The sequence below is a fragment of the Pelodiscus sinensis genome, chromosome 29 (assembly GCF_052426305.1).
Source record: "Pelodiscus sinensis isolate ZL-2025 chromosome 29, ASM5242630v1, whole genome shotgun sequence".
Lineage (NCBI taxonomy): Eukaryota > Metazoa > Chordata > Testudines > Trionychidae > Pelodiscus > Pelodiscus sinensis.
Genome location: NC_143080.1, coordinates 6,247,713 through 6,264,945, shown reverse-complemented (window position 1 = coordinate 6,264,945; position 17,233 = coordinate 6,247,713). Strand labels below are relative to the sequence as shown.

General features: G+C 45.0%; 1 protein-coding gene across 3 annotated transcripts; it reads right to left on the bottom strand.

Moving 5' to 3' along the window:
• Positions 1 to 2,868: 2,868 nt before the first annotated feature.
• CNP (2',3'-cyclic nucleotide 3' phosphodiesterase) lies at positions 2,869 to 16,874 on the bottom strand. 3 transcript variants are annotated; one of them, XM_089773941.1, is made up of 5 exons: positions 16,794 to 16,874; positions 11,735 to 11,755; positions 7,791 to 8,460; positions 7,063 to 7,202; positions 2,869 to 5,286 (listed from the first exon to the last, which is right to left on the bottom strand). In XM_089773941.1, exons 1-5 carry the CDS (start codon positions 16,857 to 16,859, stop codon positions 4,834 to 4,836), a joined length of 1,350 nt encoding a protein of 449 aa, XP_089630067.1. In that variant the 5' UTR covers positions 16,860 to 16,874; the 3' UTR covers positions 2,869 to 4,833. The 3 variants fall into 3 exon arrangements, with proteins under 3 accessions (XP_089630067.1, XP_006131004.1, XP_006131003.2); XM_006130942.4 differs by lacking the exons at positions 11,735 to 11,755; positions 16,794 to 16,874 and adding an exon at positions 15,158 to 15,451; XM_006130941.5 differs by lacking the exons at positions 11,735 to 11,755; positions 16,794 to 16,874 and adding an exon at positions 14,951 to 15,112.
• Between the last annotated feature and the right edge of the window lie 359 nt (positions 16,875 to 17,233).

The window sequence follows — 17,233 nt, the reverse complement described above, 5'->3', positions numbered from 1 at the left end:
TGTCCCAACTCGCACCGGTCTAGGACCTACCCCCTGCTGCAGCCCTGCAGTTTAAATGTTGTCGGAACCAAGCTGCCTGCGCACTCAGCACCTACTACATTTCAACTGCAGAGCTGCAGTGGGGTAGCTCCTGGACCAGTGCAAACTAGGACAGAGCGTATCGACTACACGATTAATCAGTTATCTGCCTCTTAACATCCTTACACCAAAAATGAGTTTTAAAGAACACTAGGTTGCTTCTAGCCCCGTTTCCAGGGGCTCTGTTTTGGCTGACTGTTGAGGAAGGAGTTGTCCTGCTCTTCAGTACACTTAGAGTTTTGCTCTAAGGATAGATTTTTATTGGAACTAAAGGCTTTGACTGTTTTGTAAATAATTGCATTAGTCCTATTTGCAAAGATTTGGGGGGCAGTGTAATTAAGTACTTCATGAATTTAGTCCCTGGAGTACTTTGGCATCCAGCTAGAGTGAGGATTGAGAGCCATTTTGCTGTTGTTGCTTTCCAGCAATCAGAGTTTAACCAAACAGGTCTTCAAATAAATGAATGACTGAGGTTTGTGCCTTGTCCCCTTGCTCCCTTCTCCCTCCCCTCCACTCAATTTGGGCAAATAAAGTTCATGCATCACATCTACTTTACATTTCCCTGGTCTAGTGCTAAGGCCCAACACCCTCAGTGCTAGAACTGGTTCTGAAAAGCAACAAGCCCAAATGATAGAACTGTGACCCTGCTCTAAATCTCATGTCATTTACATGCAACAGCTATTCTGTTGGGAGCAGATTTTCACATTCCTACATATTCACCAGAATAGAGGAATGTATGCATGGTGGGATAAAAAGGAGGTAACATTTTTACTCTAGCCTGACCTAGTTTTTCCTATGTATGTGCAGTGAGATAAGATCTTCCCTTCTCTTGGTAAGCTGGCTACTGGCATACAGAACTGACCTCAGTCTGAATGGAGACTACAGGTTGAACCTCTCTAGTCCTGCACACTCTCATCTGGCAACTTACCTGGTCCAGTGTGATTCTTAGTGAGCTGGATTGTCCACTTATCATGGGTCTGGACAAGTTTCCCGCTGTCCCATAAAATGTGTTTACAGCCACCAGTCCTAGCACTCAATGTTCTGTGCTATGATTTAGCTCAAATTTACCTCTAATTGTCTTCTGAGAGCCCAGTAAGCAGTGGAAGAGTTGGTCATACTGCTAAACAATATTGACCTGGTTTGGCACCAGTCAGATCCCAAAAGTACCAGACTAGAGAGGTTCGACCTGTATTAGCTGGAGTGCTAAGAGCTTATCGTCCATTTCACAAGTGGTGCTGGGCTAACGCTTTGGTTGAATCCGGGATGGCACATAAAAATGTTGTAATTGTCAAGAGCTTGTATGTTTCCCTTCTGTGGCTGGACATGCAACACAACTCTAGTTCTGACCATTGCCACTCTTAAACTGATACCCTGTCTTAATCCCTGCTTTCACTTACTGGCTCCTGCTATCAAAGAAAAGTGCAAATGGGAAGAGTGTGAAGCAATGTTTTTGCTGTACAAAATGGCAACCTGAACACCATCTTGCATGCATAGTATCAGCTTTATTGTGAAAAGACTTCAAGCAGTACTAGAGACAAAAGCAGATGCACTGATGTGAGGCTGCTCAGAGGACATTAGACCCCATGCTTTAGTATTTAACTGAATTTAAGGAATAGATTCTGTATGTTTACCTCAGTGTAAAGATTTAACCTTTCCATGGAGAGGAAAGGTAATTGCATGAAGCAAGAGCTTTTCTAAGCACTCGGCCTCTCCAAAGCAGGCTTTACATTGGTATAAACACTGTTGCTCTTTAGGCCCTTTACCGTTCTAGGATGTGAAGGGTTAAAAATGTGAATATTTGTTTTGTCATTTGACATTCATATGATGTGTTTATATGCAGAATCTCAACCAGACTGAAGCAAAACCGTATGCAATTGGTTTATTAAACTGTATATGATGTACAAACTAATAAACATTTCAATGATGAGCGTGTGACTGTTTTTGACCAGGCAAACAAGCCAGGCTCCCCAACTACCCCATGTTTTAAAGCTGGGGACCCTATTTTGAAAATTTCCCAGCAGGGGTTTTCAGCATATAACAGCCTGGGAGGAAGACTTGTGGGGTAGATGCTATTAAGACAAAGGCATGGTTCCTCAAAATGATAAAGGCCAGGTCTAAGATAGACCCGGCAGTTTGGCTTAAGTACGTAAAATACATAGCTGGAGTCATTCTGTTGGCTTCCCTTTCTCCTCGCAAAAGGAGTACTGGATGCCGGCAAGGGTGCCCTCTTGAGTTCAATTTAGCAAATCTCAACTAGACTCACTAAATCAAATACTGGAAGATCAATCGTGGTAGTGGCGCTGTAGACCAGGCCAAAGATGTACATAAGTTGGGCAGGGCCTTAGCTGAACACTAAGTTTCCTTTTATTCTGGGCTTCCCCTGTGGAACACACCATAGCTCTTGTCGGTCTACAACCAAGTTTGGCAGAGGCAGAGTTTCTCCTTTCAAGTGAAGGGAAAACAGAACCTGCCTCACTCGAAAGCAGAGTGTTGTCAGTGATCTCCCTTTGAAGCAGCAGGGCAGTTGGAAGGAGTTTACTGCTTTCTCCAATAAACCCAGCCTATTGCAGAATCTGATATTCTATCAGGAGAGCCTTAAAGCTCCCTTGGGTTTTCTTTTACACATTCAGAGAGGGGATCCACAAGGGCCTTGCCCCACATGGATTTGAGTTTTGCAAGCTCATTTGGTAAGTGGCCTCCCTGTCCACACATGGCCACTTAGTAGTTAGGGTTGTGGTGACAGATCCTTTCCTGCAGTGAACCTTGCGTGTGCATGTCAGACACAGTAAACACATTAATACTGGGTTTATTTCAATACACTTTACAGTTCATGGGACATTACAGCCGTAACATGAGTTTAAAATGCTGTTCTGACCTGAATTGATTAGTTCAGCCAAATGTTACAGGAGGATAATGACAGCAAAAATCCATTGATCAGTAGGCAAGCAGCATTTGGCTCTGTTCATGAGTATAAACAAGTTTCAACCATAATTAAAGTGTCACAACTAAAATACTTGAACATTAGACCACCAGCTAGAAAAATGTAATTTGAGCAGGCTGTTATGCATAAATTTACAATGCCACCGTTATTGATTTCCTAAGTAATATGTTAGCTTTGTGTACTTCCATGCTTAACATTCAAAAGAATTAGACTTTGAATCCAAAGGAGGAAAACCTATTTTGCATGAAGTACAATGTAGTACTTCAGATATGATTTTAAAGTTAATAAAGGATCAGGAGTTAGAGATGGAAAAGACCTATTAGTTAATCTATTCCATCCCCCTGCCAGGGCAGGATTGTTCCCTATGGTATACACAGACTAGGTCTTTGTCCATCAGCAGCTAAATAGCTCTGCCTGCCATTTTCTGTGGACAACAGAGCAGATCGCATTGCTAGGACATTTTTCCCGATAAATTCTCCTTTTCATGATCTTACTCATACTAGTTCCATTTTTTTTATCTTCAGTTTTAAAATGGGAAGTAAATCCCTCCCTCACTCACCAGTGCACTTTTCCCTTTTCTCACACCCAAGGAAGTCTTCATGTGCTACCTGAATGGTTTGAAGTTAGGGTATGCCACACTCTGCTAGTCATGGGGATACAGGAGTTTGACTTTTCCTAATGAAGATTCTTAAATGTCCCTAAGTACATACAAAAACCAGGACAATGTAGCACTTTAAAGACTAACAAGATGGTTTATTAGGTGATGAGCTTTCGTGGGCCAGACCCACTTCCTCAGGTCTGGCCCACGAAAGCTCATCACCTAATAAGCCATCTTGTTAGTCTTTAAAGTGCTACATAGTCCTGGTTTTTGTTTCAGCTACACCAGACTAACACGGCTACATTTCTATCCCTTAGTACATACCTAATCCTTGGGCTTGTAGACCAAAGCTGCTTAGAGTGCTTGTTGCCCTCCTACCCCTCAAAAATATTACCCATCACTGAGTCTGTCTAGACTACGGGGAAGATTCAAAAGGATATGCAAATTCCACAGGAATTTGCATATCTTCTTCCGGTCTCACTTTCGAAAGTGAAAGTAATCTAGATGCATTTTTTTGGCAACCCCCTTTTCCAAAAAGTCGTGTAAGCCTCATTTTTTGAGGAAAAGCAGCTTTTTGAAAAAGGGGGTTTCCAAAAAAAGTGTCTAGATTACATTCGCTTTCGAAAGTGAGACTGGAAGACGATATGCAAATTTCCATGGGAATTTGCATATCCTCTTTCGAATCATCCCCGTAGTCTCGATGAGCCCTGAGGCTTAGGAGTTCTAGTCATTAGCTACCAAGGGCTGTATGAGCCATCAGCCTGTGGGGCACTGTACCAACTTCAAAGTTGGGCTGAACTTTCAGCTTCAATTCTCTTAGACTTACGGAATGAGAAGTAGCTAAAAGCTTTGGTCTACCACTGTTTAAATCAGTTATGATTTAGGATTGTGATTCAAAGGGAAATTAAACATGTAGACTGTCAGGAATGATTCTGAGGAACAAACAAAAGGAAAGCGACCTCTATAACAATCTAGTATTTTAAAAGTCATTCAGCACTTCCCTTATTTAACTATTTGGTCCATTTAACTATCAGAAATAGTTGTTTAGCCACTTAGTTTTCCTGAGGACCAATACACTTTCCCAGTAGAGACATTTCATACTAGAGTTGAAGAAGGGCTACGTTAGTACACGTAGAACTTTTTTTTACAACTTTATAAAGGTTACCCAAGTTATACCCATTTTTTAAAAATAAAAAACCCTGCACAGCTTGAGCACTTAGATGATAATGCAGGGATTAAAGGCAGAGCCTCGTTTGCTACTGCCCTGAGTAGGCACTAGCTTTCCCTTGCCATAGTAACCTGAGAAAACAGCCTTCACTTCAATCTTTTTAGACAAAAGGAGCATCCACATGCCATTGCCAAAGTACAGCAGTTTCCCTCCACCCAATTCCTCAACCTCATCACCTTTGTTCCCTGCCTTTTCCAGCTTGACAAACTCCAGCAAGTCAATCCCAGTCTGGACAGGTTCGATGCCATTGGCACATCCCAGGGTAATGTGAGCCCGGCTGCCTTTGGGCAAGTTGTCTATAGGCAGTATCTTGTCCACGTCTCCAGGCCACAGCAACAGTTCTTGCTCGCTCAGTTCCAGACGAGCACCCACCGTTTTTGTTGTGAGGAACAGTGCAGAGATAGTCAGGGTAAAGGCTTTTCCATAGGAAGCCTTCACAACCTAGGGAGAGAAGGGACCAAATGCTTTGAATCCAGAATAAAAGTGACACCATCATGCTCCTTCAGAAGTTTATAGTAACATCTACATCCAGATCGACTACTCTGCCTTTCCAATTGGATTCTTCACTGATCTCCTTTGCGGAATTCACACATTCCACGTAGATGCTACAAAGCATCCAATGTGTAACAGCTCTTCTCAACAACCACAGGGTCCTTCGCTTGCCATCTCCAAACACTCAATATGGTATGAAAACGACGACGTGATTGCAGGTTACTATTTTCTCCTGTCCCCCCCCGCCCCACCCTTTGCTCATCTTAATTTTATATGTTTTCATTGGGATGTCATGCTAAGCCGGTATGTTACATAAGACAGAAGTAACAATTCCTTAATTCATGATTAAGGATGTTAAATTGCGGTTACCTGGCTAATCGTATAGTCCAGTGTTTCCCAATTTTATTTGGTCACGGAACCTTTTTAAGCTCAAAAGAATTTTGTGGAACCCCTAATAAGTCTCATATATGGAGCTGAAAAAGTCAGACCACAAATAAGGATAATAATGAACAAATGCTAACCAAGCTCATGAGATCAATACAAATGAAAACTTTTCAATAAAATTAATACATGTTTAAATTATTAAATGTTATTAAATGTTTAAATTAAATTATTAATTTTTTTAAAAAATCATTAAATGTTATTGTAATGACATTTTCTCATGCGATCCTTATTTTCACTTTGCAGAATCCCGGGGTTCCACAGAACACCATTTGGGAAACACTGCTATACGATTCGTCGATAGGACCGCTCTGCAGAGCCGCAGCAGGGATGGCTCCGGGAGCCACTCGCACTGCAGCTTTGCATTTTAAATACAGTAACAGCCACCGGGCTCTTACTACATTTAAAATGCAGAGGGGCAGTGTCCCAGACAAGCATGAGGTGGGAATGCTTGGTCCCAGCTCGCACTATGTCCAGCAGCCCCTGTCCACGGCGGACAGCCTTGGCCACCACAAACGGGCTGCTGCTTCCCCTTTGTGCAGGGGCAGGCAGTACCGTGGGGACAGTGCTCGGGGGAAACATCTTTTAAGCTAGCTCCCCTCCAATACTGGCTCCGGTTCCCCCCTCCTTGCTGCTGCAGAGGAGGCAGAGGCACAGCGGGGAAACAGCGCGAGCAGGGACTGAGCAACCCCTGCTCACATCAAAGGCTGAAGCGCTGCAGTGGGACCCTGCAGTCCCTGCTTGCACCATTTCCCGCTGTGCCTCTGCCTCCTGACCTCTGTGGAGATGGTGCTGGGGGGAACTGGCTTTTAAGCTGGCTCTCTCCAACACAGGTGCCTGTTTCCCTCCCCCGCCACTTCTCTGATAGAGGCAGCAAGGGGAGAGGGAAACGACTAGTCGAGTCACTATTCCACTGTCCGATAAGTTTATTAGATAGTCGACTAGTCACTTGTTCGTGATTGCTCAAAACCAAGTCATTAGAGAAGAACTATAGTATTTATGGAAAAAGTCAAACTACCAGAACATGTAGTTTAGAAGCAACATGAAACACTTTCCAAATGCATCTCCCTGTCAGTGTTATTTCCTCAGTCCTGAGGAGTAACATCCTTACTATTTCTTTGCACTACACGGGCCAGCTTCACAAGTGTTGTTCCGAGGGGGACATACGCAGTTACACTATGGCTTTAGAAAGCTACACATACGCCACCCTTCTACCTTGGTAGATTTGGTGTAACATAAAACTTTAACACATTGTTTTGAAGAAAAACAAACCAAGACACTAACTTCTTGTTGTGCATATTCGTCAGCTCCCAAAGCCTTTCCAAAGTCAGTAAATTTTGTCGTACAGTGCAAAACGCCGGGTGGCCTTTTCGCAAAGTGGCCAGTCAGGTCCAATTTTATTTTGGGATCTTCGTCAGGAAGAACTGCAAGTGTAGATAAGCAAAATTACTACTGAGAAATTAATGATCATCCCCTGCAAATGCTCATTTACAAGGTGTTTAACTGTATTTAGCACCCGGAGTGTGCTAGACAACAGGAGAAAATTAAGTGTTCTTATCCACACTACTAGTATAGTTTCGCAGTGCAAGCTTCCTTGCATTGCTAACCAGTTTGCCTCAGCTTGAATAGTACAAGGATCACTTTAGGGGCAATGTGATTAAGACCTTGGCCACTCTCTTCCAACTTACATCACAGAGATCACACGAAACAAGTTGGAATGGCTTGGATATTTCCAGTCTTGGGCTGCAGGCTCACTATCCCACTGTAAATCCCCTAAACATCAGATTCCAAAAACTTTACATTTGAGAGAGGGTGGGTTATGTTTTACTACATAAGTGATCTAAAGTTATTTCTGCTTTTTGGACAACATGTTGTTCTAATTAAATTCTTTAAATTATAATTTGTGGAGAAATGAGACAAAACTTTAAATGTTACTTTGAAAGCTGAGTGGGCAAATCTGTTTCCCTCTGGTTAGTAGAATAAAAAGCTTAGTAAAATATTTATACACGTACAGTACTTAGACTCCTTTTTGAATGCTTTAAGATTTCCTAACTCATCTAAAAAGGCTTGCCCAGTCTTCCTCAAATGCTCAGAGCTCTTTTTGCTCAAAAACCATCCATAATACACAGGCAGGAAATCTTTCTCCAAGCTTGGTTTCATCTTCTTCAGATCTTCAACAGATAGTTTCCATTGATTCTTATCCTTAAGCTGCAAGCAATCCATCTTCCAAGGTGTTTTGGGTTCCACAAAGAGGACTTCATACTGGTATTTGTCAGCAATATCAAAGAGTTGATCTAGCCGTTCCCGTTCATGGTGAGTATCATCCACAACAACAACACTGATGTCTCGTTTGCAATAGTTGTCTAAATCCTCATCCAACTTTGAATAATCTTCAGGAATGGAGCTTCTTATTGCAGGTATAATTTTATAATTATCAGCAGAAATGACCTTGCAGGCATCCTTATACTGATCTTGAATAGCCCGGGCAAGGGTGGATTTTCCACTGCCAGGCAGGCCTCTTATGATAAAAACGGTTTTAGATTCTTTGACTGTAGAAATGGTAGCATCATCATCAAGGAATGGAAACTGCAGATTTTCAGGTCTGTCTTTTGATGATTGAGCAGACATTTTTCTAAATATTTTAGGCAGGAATGTATGGCTCTTCCGGCTAAAGCCTCTGTTCTGAAAGTTTAAAAAAAATGGTATGACTTTTTTGTGATAACAATCCAAAGAGCACTTTTTTATACACTAAACAATATATTACTGTGTTTGAGTCCTCACTAGACAGAAGCTGGAGTTTTGCTATTCAGATGTCCATAAATAGCCCATAGATGAGTTCAAATGACCTGATTATGTTATATGTCTGTGCCACCATTATTGGTATTAAATCTCAGCTGCCTTACTCCGCTTACACTGCTCTCAAAGTAACTCTTTGAATATGAATTTAGAAGAAAATTAAAATATAAGAGGTGTAGGCCAGTCCTGCCTGCTCATTTATCTGTAGATTATACCTTTTACCAGTTAGATCCTCACACTTGTTTCCAAGATGGCTTGTGTGGGGTTATGCCACTGCAAACTCCATGCTTATACTGATAGTTTACCTCCCTCAAATTTTCACATAGGCTAGGTCTACACTATCACGGTTTTTCAGAAAAAGCTACGCAAATTGCGAAGTACAATTTGCATAGCATTTTCCGATTGCTTTTCTGCCATTTGGTCCAATCTAGCAGGGCCAAATGGCGGAAAAGTTTCCTCTTCTGGAGGAACCCTTATTCCTCATAGAACGAGGTATACAGGGCTCCACGAAAGAGCACGTTTGCTCTTCAGCAAAAAAAAAAAAAGCGTAAGAGCAAATGCGTTCCCTGGACCCGGCGGAGTTTTTCCAGGATCCCAGAAAACCCCCGCAGTCTAGACATACCCATAGACACCAGTTTATGGATCACTCAGTTCAATCTATCTGAAACTAAAGAATCTGTAAGGCTGCCATATTTATAACTCTTGCTCAAAGAGACCATGCGCAAAAACTTAAATATAGCCTGAACTGCAGAAGTGAAAGTTTCATGCTACTGCCACAGCTGTTGATGCTGAGAAGATTATTTTTAAAACTAAAATTCAGAGATGAAAAAAGGTTTGCTTTGCTTTTGAGTCTGATATTTTAACAGATATTTTCCAGTTGTGCATGAGAGAGCACTTTGGAGAGAAGTCTGCCTGCAGGAGCGTGTACCTACTACTGCGTATCATGCCTGTGCTGACAGGCCTCCCTGGAAATGCCTCTGAGGTAAGATCTTTATTGGCAGGTTAACTGCTGCAGTGAAGAATAATTTTCTGTGTTGCTGTACTTGAGGCAAAGACTTTTAAAACTCCATAATATGCATTAGGTGAGACTGAAGGGAAAAGGGAAACCAAAACTAGTGCTGTCGCTTAGATTCTACAGAAGCAGATGCTACAGGAAAAGCCTAAGAGACAGATGTTTGCATGAGTTTGCCTGTCAATCTTTTGCACTGTAGGCAGGATTCACAATGGCATGTGGTTACTCTGGGAAGAAGTTAATTAGAATTTTTCTATGCTGGAGTAATTTATCTATATTGCAATTATACACAGGCCTCTGTGAAATCATAAGACATATTGGGGTGGGACTTGATCCTGTGATGATGTATCAACATAAACTTGACATTATGATATCACACAAGTTTCTCTGGCAATGTCCTGTGGAATCCCTGTAGGACCAAACGGAAGTTGGGAAGCGAAAGGAAAACGCATTATTAAAGGCACAAATATTTTCAATAGTACCAGCAGGAGCAAAGATGTTTGTAAATATAAATAGCCTCTCTTCAATTTCCTTCTCTGGGAGCATTTTGGCCACTGAGATTAGTTAACCTGCTAGGTATGGAGCAACAACTTGGCTCACCAATAGTGGTTTCACTACAGTTAGTTAGTGGAACTACGTACTAGATAAGTGAGCAATTTCACTGCTAACTCATTTGTTCATCTTGTACTATTCAAGTATTTATCTGGTCTGTAGTGGAGGGGTAGTGCTTGACTCTGCTCACTGGTACTCCTGGAGTTAAGACACTCTAGGCAGGTTTGTGGAAACATTTTGTTTACATAATTCTCCCCACCCTTCTTATGTGGATTTCTTCACTTTCAGCAGTTTGGAACAAGGGTCGTGTATTCCTGTATGTATGAAAAATGCCTAGTATGCTTGTGGGTGCAACTAGACTATAAATCCCTTTAAAACTGATTTAAAGCTATAAAAAGTAAGATAATGAACTCAAAATATAGCTCTGTAACTGACTGGCCAGTATGTATTATCGGCAGATGTTAGGCAGAGTGCTTTCTAGAGAAAGTCACTCATTTACATTGAAAGGTGGCCTTGAGCCTTGTTTGGAGGAATGATATGGTCCACCTGGAATTCTCTCAGGAGCTTGGCAGAGCCAATATTCCCTCATTCTCTCTTGGTAAGCACAGGCTGTTTTAATTCATTATGGAGGTACCTAGTGTTTCATGTCATGGGCCAGGGTCCTTTCTTGTCCACATCAAAGTTGTCTGAATGGAAGCAGTAACATTTCTTTTTAACATCTAAATGTTGAGTCAGATCTGACTTGTCAGGGACCATTTAACCTCAACAAGTGTGCAGGTAATAAGTGAGACAGTCAGAGGAAGTTAAGTGCTGTGACCATAAGAGAGCATTTGAGCAGGGCCTGCATATAGTATTTTAGTTGTGACTGGTTTGCAGTCAAACTATTATGATTAAAATAGCTGTTGGTGAAGAGCAGTAACTGAGGCTTTTTTAAGATGCAAACAAAAGAACAATAATAGAAAACACCCTCAGCCCCCATTGTTTATCAGCCAACTTTAAATAATAAGCTCTTTAATGAAACCAGGCCATATGCAAAATGGACAGACAATGGTAGCATACAAATAAGTCTTAAAGGAGCAGTTGGACAGTTTCTAATTAAACAATCTATTCAATTCAATGCAAGCTATGTCACTTCTCCCCTTCCCCACAATTTTCCCTACAAAGCTCCTATTTGTATGGAAACAAATATTTGGTGTCTCTTCCAGGAAAGAGGATGAATTTGTAGGAGCTGTAACAGTGTTTTACTCCCTGCTAAGAACTTGGGGGATAGAAAATGGTTTAATTTCTATTACACACAACCCACTGATGTTTTTCTAGAGTCCACTGGCATGGAGTTTAGGAGGAGCACCTCTCCTTCACATCCTGAGAGCACTGGTGGTCCATCAAAAGATTTTTTTTAAAAAGGGGTGGCATAAACCTTGCCACTCACACAGAAGCATAAAAGATTAGGGTTGGAAGAAACCTTAAGAGGTCATTTAGTCCAACCCCCTGCTCAAAGCAGTACCAATCCCAACTAAATCAACCCAGCCAGGTTTTGTCAAGCCTGGCCTTAAAAAAACTCCTAGGGAAGAAGATTCTACCACCTCACTAGACAACCCATTCCAGTGCTTCACCACCCTCCAAGTGAAATAGTTCTTCCTAATTTCCAACCTAGATCTCCCCCACTGTAACTTGAGACCTTTACTTCTTGTTCTGCCATCTACCACCACTGAGAACAGTCTCTCCAGCCTCTCTGGAACCCCCCTTCAAGTAGTAGGAGGCTGCTATAAAGTTCTCCCTTCACTCTCAGCTTCTCATCATTTTTGTTCCCTTCCACTGGACTTTCTCCAGTTTGTCCGCATACTTTCTGTAGTGGGGGGGGGGTCCAAAACTGGACACAGTGCTCCAGAGGCGGCCTCTCAATTGCTGAATAAAGGGGAATAATCACTTCCCTCAGTCTGATGGCAGTGCTCCTACATAATGGAGGTACATCACCTCAGTTGGCATCCCACCCTCCTTTAAGTAGTTTGGAATAGGGACCCTGTTTTTTACCATCTGTAATGGATAATATGCACCTAGGGAACTATATAAAAACTATATTCCAATGCAAATCCTGACAGCGGATTTGTAGCTGTGTTAGGGAGTCTAGTCTCTGGTCTCATCTTTAATCACAATACCCATGTCTGCAGGTGGAAAAAAGGTCACTTGGTTCAAAGAGTGGTGATTCCAGAAAGTGAGATTTGAACATTCATTTATAGCAGGGGTTCTCAAACTCTCGGCCCACAGGCCATCTATGGCCCAAGCACTTCCCCCATCTATGGCCCATGAAGTAGTTTGAAAAAGTTATGTAACCATTAGCCCAATCAACAGGGCTGCTGGTCCAGAGGGCTGGGAAGGTGGTGAGTGGCATGCAGAGGCTCACCCATGCACACTGCAGCAGCTAGGCCCCCAGCACCCACATAGTTCCAACCGCAGAGGGCACCACTCAGTCTGCAAAGCTGGACTGGCCACCTGCACTGTGATGTGAACTGCGCTGCCAGGGAGCTACCTGAGTTGATGCTCTTCTGCAGCCACTGGGGTACGGCCAGCGTGTTTGTTTCAGTTAACAAGGACATGTGCAAGGATATGGATGTTGAGGGGGGCATCCCAGTGCAAGGACCTAGGGGTGCGAAGGTTAGGATTGAGTTTCAGGTCTTTTGTTAGGAGTCTGGTCTCCGTCAGTGTCTCCCCCTGTGTCCAGGAGCCCAATCAACTTGCATGGCCTGTATTGTCAACCCCAAGAATTCAAAACTCATGAGCCCTCTCACCCTCAAAGAGAGAGTGGCTTTTTGAAATTAGGGATGTGAAAATGTAACCATTTACATGGTTAACCAAGCCTGGGTTAACATGAAGAGTTACACACAGCCCTCCCCTGCTGTGTGTCTATCAGAGGCAGCAGCATGGAAGTGGGAAGGCCAGGCAGGAGCCGCCTGCCCTCCACCCTTGCTGTTGCCTCAGATACAGAGGCTCCAGCACACACCAGTAGGCGGGAGCTGCCTGCCTCCCCTTATGTAACTCTGTAACCACTGAAATTTTCAGCAGTTACAATTAAATGTGTTTTAACATCCCTACTTGACATCAGATAAAAATACACTGGGGGATCTTTTTATTTGGCATCTGGTGTTTGAGGTCTTTGGCTGAACTCAGGGCCCGTTTTCTACCTTTTCTCCACAAACCATTGGACCAAAAGTCTTCCTTAAAAAAAAAAAAAAAGGCAGCTGGGATTCTCTTCTAATACCCTACACCAACAAACAAGCATAACCTACTAAGTCAGAGCAATCACAGTTGATAAGGGTGTATGAGGCATCAGGAAGTTAAGTTCCCAGATCTGGCTTAATTTCAATAATGTGGCTGGGACTTTCCAGGAAAAAAAAGTCCTCAATTATCAGGAGGCTTGTGATCAAAGCAGGAGAGTTGGTATCACTGATATTGGGTAAGTTTCAGAACATGAATGGTTTCACAGCTTACACATATGGAAGGCTCTGCACACACCTTTCCTGGACCACAGGAACATGCTGGTAGCTCCATGAAGCTAGCAGCTGGAAGCCACTCTAGCCCTACTGTGCTGACAGTGGGACCCCTGGCAGGGCCAGGGGTCGTGTGGGAAGTGGGGTAAGCATAGACCAACAGGCAGGGCTGGGGTTGTTTGGGAGATGCACATGAAGGTCCCCAGAGTCCTGCCAGAGAAGGGTGTCTGCTGGCCCATTAGTAGGATTTGAGGACTGGCACTGGCTCTAAGGTAAATTGAGTTTGAGATCCCTGGTTTACAATCTCATTCGACAGGCATCATGTGCAGGACACTTGCTCAGGCTTATTTTGCCTGAGTAATTGCCCAGCAGTTGACTAAAGTTTCAAACACTCCACACGGCAACAAACAGCCATCTGCTATAGCACAAACATTGGGAAATGCAATAGTTCAAGTTAGCATATACCCACAATATACTTGTTAAACTTCCACAGCCAGCTACAAGGGGGATTGTAATGGTTTCCATAGCTGCAAGGCTATTATTCCCTAATGTCCTCTATTGACCCAGTCCTGCCACAGTGCCCCAGGTTTGGTTAAAAACTTCTGAAGAACAAAGGCTTTCCCTTTTCACTATAGTATGTGATACCAACTGTCAGCTATTTAACACCTCACTTTGCCAGAACCCCCTAAAAGTTCCTTGTTCCCCTTTTAACACTACATCCTGACATTGTGCAACAGTATCAATATGCTACTGTACTTGTTTCTTAATCAGGAAATGTGAAAGTTTCCAGAAAGTTCATTTAATGTGTGGCAGCCTGCCACCTCTTTCCTCTAAGTAGGAATACAAGTCCTATCATCAACTTTGAAAACATGCACCTTTAGTACAGAAGGCACTTTTTAAAACGGAGAAACAACAGGAAATGTTTTAGGGGAAGAAAGTTCTAAGCATGACTGGTGCAGTCAAATGTAGCTCTCATCTTACAAGTGGCTCTTTCTGAGCAGACATTTACATGCCAGCCAAGCCTTGGGGGGAATTCAACTGCAGGATATGGGCTAGTATCTGTTGCAGATTGTCTCCCTCCCCCACCTCACTTTCCTTTCACACCAAGCAAATTAAGAGTGGTAAAACAGTTTGAACATTTAGACACCAGTTAGACACAATCACAGTACAGATTGCAAATTATGGCACAGATCCTCCTTCACAGTCTCTAAAACTTTTTCCTCCTCTCATCATTACCAGCTGCCTGCAATGCATTTTAGTAACATTCAACTCTCACTCACTCAGCACACAAAAGGTTCAGAGCCCCAAATAAAAGATGAGACCTTACGTTGTTAGGGGAGTGCCAGCACGCCTTCTCCGTCTCCACTACAAAGGCAGTGGCGATCTTAATATGACCGTTTGGTACACTGTTTTGTGCTCTACAAAGATAGCAAGCTGCTCGGAGCATACGTAGCATCAATCTGGCTTAGACAGTCACTACACAGCTTAGAATGTGTAGACGCTAGTGACAAAGACAAAATGAAACGAAACCTACCAGGGTCTCTGTGCTTTACACAGGTGCATAGTTGTATGAGAAATTCAGATGACTGGGGCGGTTGTTTCCTTCCTGTATTTACAGACATGCCATGTGGTGCTGAACACTGACTGTGGGGGCTGGTTCTAACATCTGTGTTTTAAAAGCTCTCCTGTGTTGGTGAGGGGTCATGAGGTCCATTCTGGTTGGACCCTGAATTTCCCCAGCCTGCGAGCCCCATGTGGGGACAGCAACGCAGGGGGGACTAGAAGTCCTGATTTTCGTACCAGTTCTGATAGCACAGCTTTGTCTTGTATAGGTGCCTACTGCCTCTTAACCGTCCTACTTTTTCACACTTGCAGGTCAAAACACACACCCCTCCACCCCTAAACACACACTTCCCCAACCCACTGTATGCAATGGATATGAATGTCTAGAAACTAGCAGAAACAAAAACAGGACTGTGTAGCACTTTAAAGACTAACAAGATGGTTTAATGTTAGTCTTTAAAGTGCTACACCATCCTGTTTTTTGTTTCAGCTGCACCAGACTAACATGGCTACATTTCTACCACTAGAAACTAGCAGTCCAGCAAGGAACTTGCTGACTCCCTCTCTACCCTGCTCCTAGGAAGTGGCTGCCCACCAGCTGAGAGGGTTTGGGGGGGGGGGCGAAATAGTTCATTGCATTGTTACCCCAGGGGCTCCACCTGCATTGTAGAAAGGCCACGACAATGTGCATGAAGGGGGTTCCCATTCACCAGAACAGCTCTCGTCACTCCCCCCCATGACCCCTCTGTCCCCACAGCACATGGGCCCCTGCACCCCCCATAACCCCCCACACAAACATCCCATAGCACCCCACACACCACCCCCCACAAGCCCCCCCACATCCCCCATAGCTCTCTACAGCCCCCCATACCACCCCCATAGCCCCCCACACACCACCCCCATAGCTCCCCACAGCCCCCCATAACTCCCCACACCACCCCCATAGCTCCCCACGGTCCCCCCACACAACACCCCCATAGCTCCCCACAGCCCCCCATAACCCCTCACACCACCCCCATAGCTCCCCACAGCCCCCCATAACCCCCCACACCACCCCATAGCTCCCCACAGCCCCCCATAATCCCCCATACCACCCCCATAGCCCCCCACGACCCCCCCACACCACCCCCATAGCTCCCCACAGCCCCCCCATAATCCCCCATACCACCCATAGCCCCCCACGACCCCCCCACAACACCCCCATAGCTCCCCACAGCCCCCCATAACCCCCCACACCACCCCCATAGCTCCCCACGGTCCCCCCACACAACACCCCCATAGCTCCCCACAGCCCCCCATAATCCCCCATACCACCCCCATAGCCCCCCATGACCCCCCCACACCACCCCCATAGCTCCCCACAGCCCCCCCATACCACCCCCATAGCCCCCCACGACCCCCCCACACCACCCCCATAGCTCCCCACAGCCCCCCCATACCACCCCCATAGCCCCCCACGACCCCCCCACACCACCCCCATAGCTCCCCACAGCCCCCCATAACCCCCCACACCACCCCCATAGCTCCCCACAGCCCCCCCCACAGACTCCCCCCTCCCTATAGCGCCCCCCGGCGGCCCGGCCCGCTCACCATGGCGAGGGCGGCGCTCGGGCTGCGCGTGCCGAGCGGAGGGGACGCGGCTGTGTGCCGGGCCCGCCCGCCGCCACATTCATACCCCGGCCCGGGTGGGCGGGCGCGCGCCAGGAGAGGGCGGGAGGACGGGAGCGCCCAGTGCGCATGCGCTAGCCCCAGGCCTGCGGCGCCGCTGCTCCTAGCGGCCAGGCTGCGCATTGCAGCCCCCTCCGGCTGGCCACGGAGCCGCGGGGCCTCTTGCAAAAGGTGACGGGCGTAGCCTCCCTCCCCTTACCGGCCGGGTGGTGCGAGAGCTCCTGCAGCTGCTGAGCAGGCAGATACCTGCGCTCTCACACGGTAGTCTGAGCTCTCTGCTTTCGGCAATGAGCTAGTTACCATTGTTGCCCTTGAAAGTATCATCAGCCAAGGTAGCACCCGTTGAGATTAATGGTGCAGGGCGTGGAGCGGTTCCACA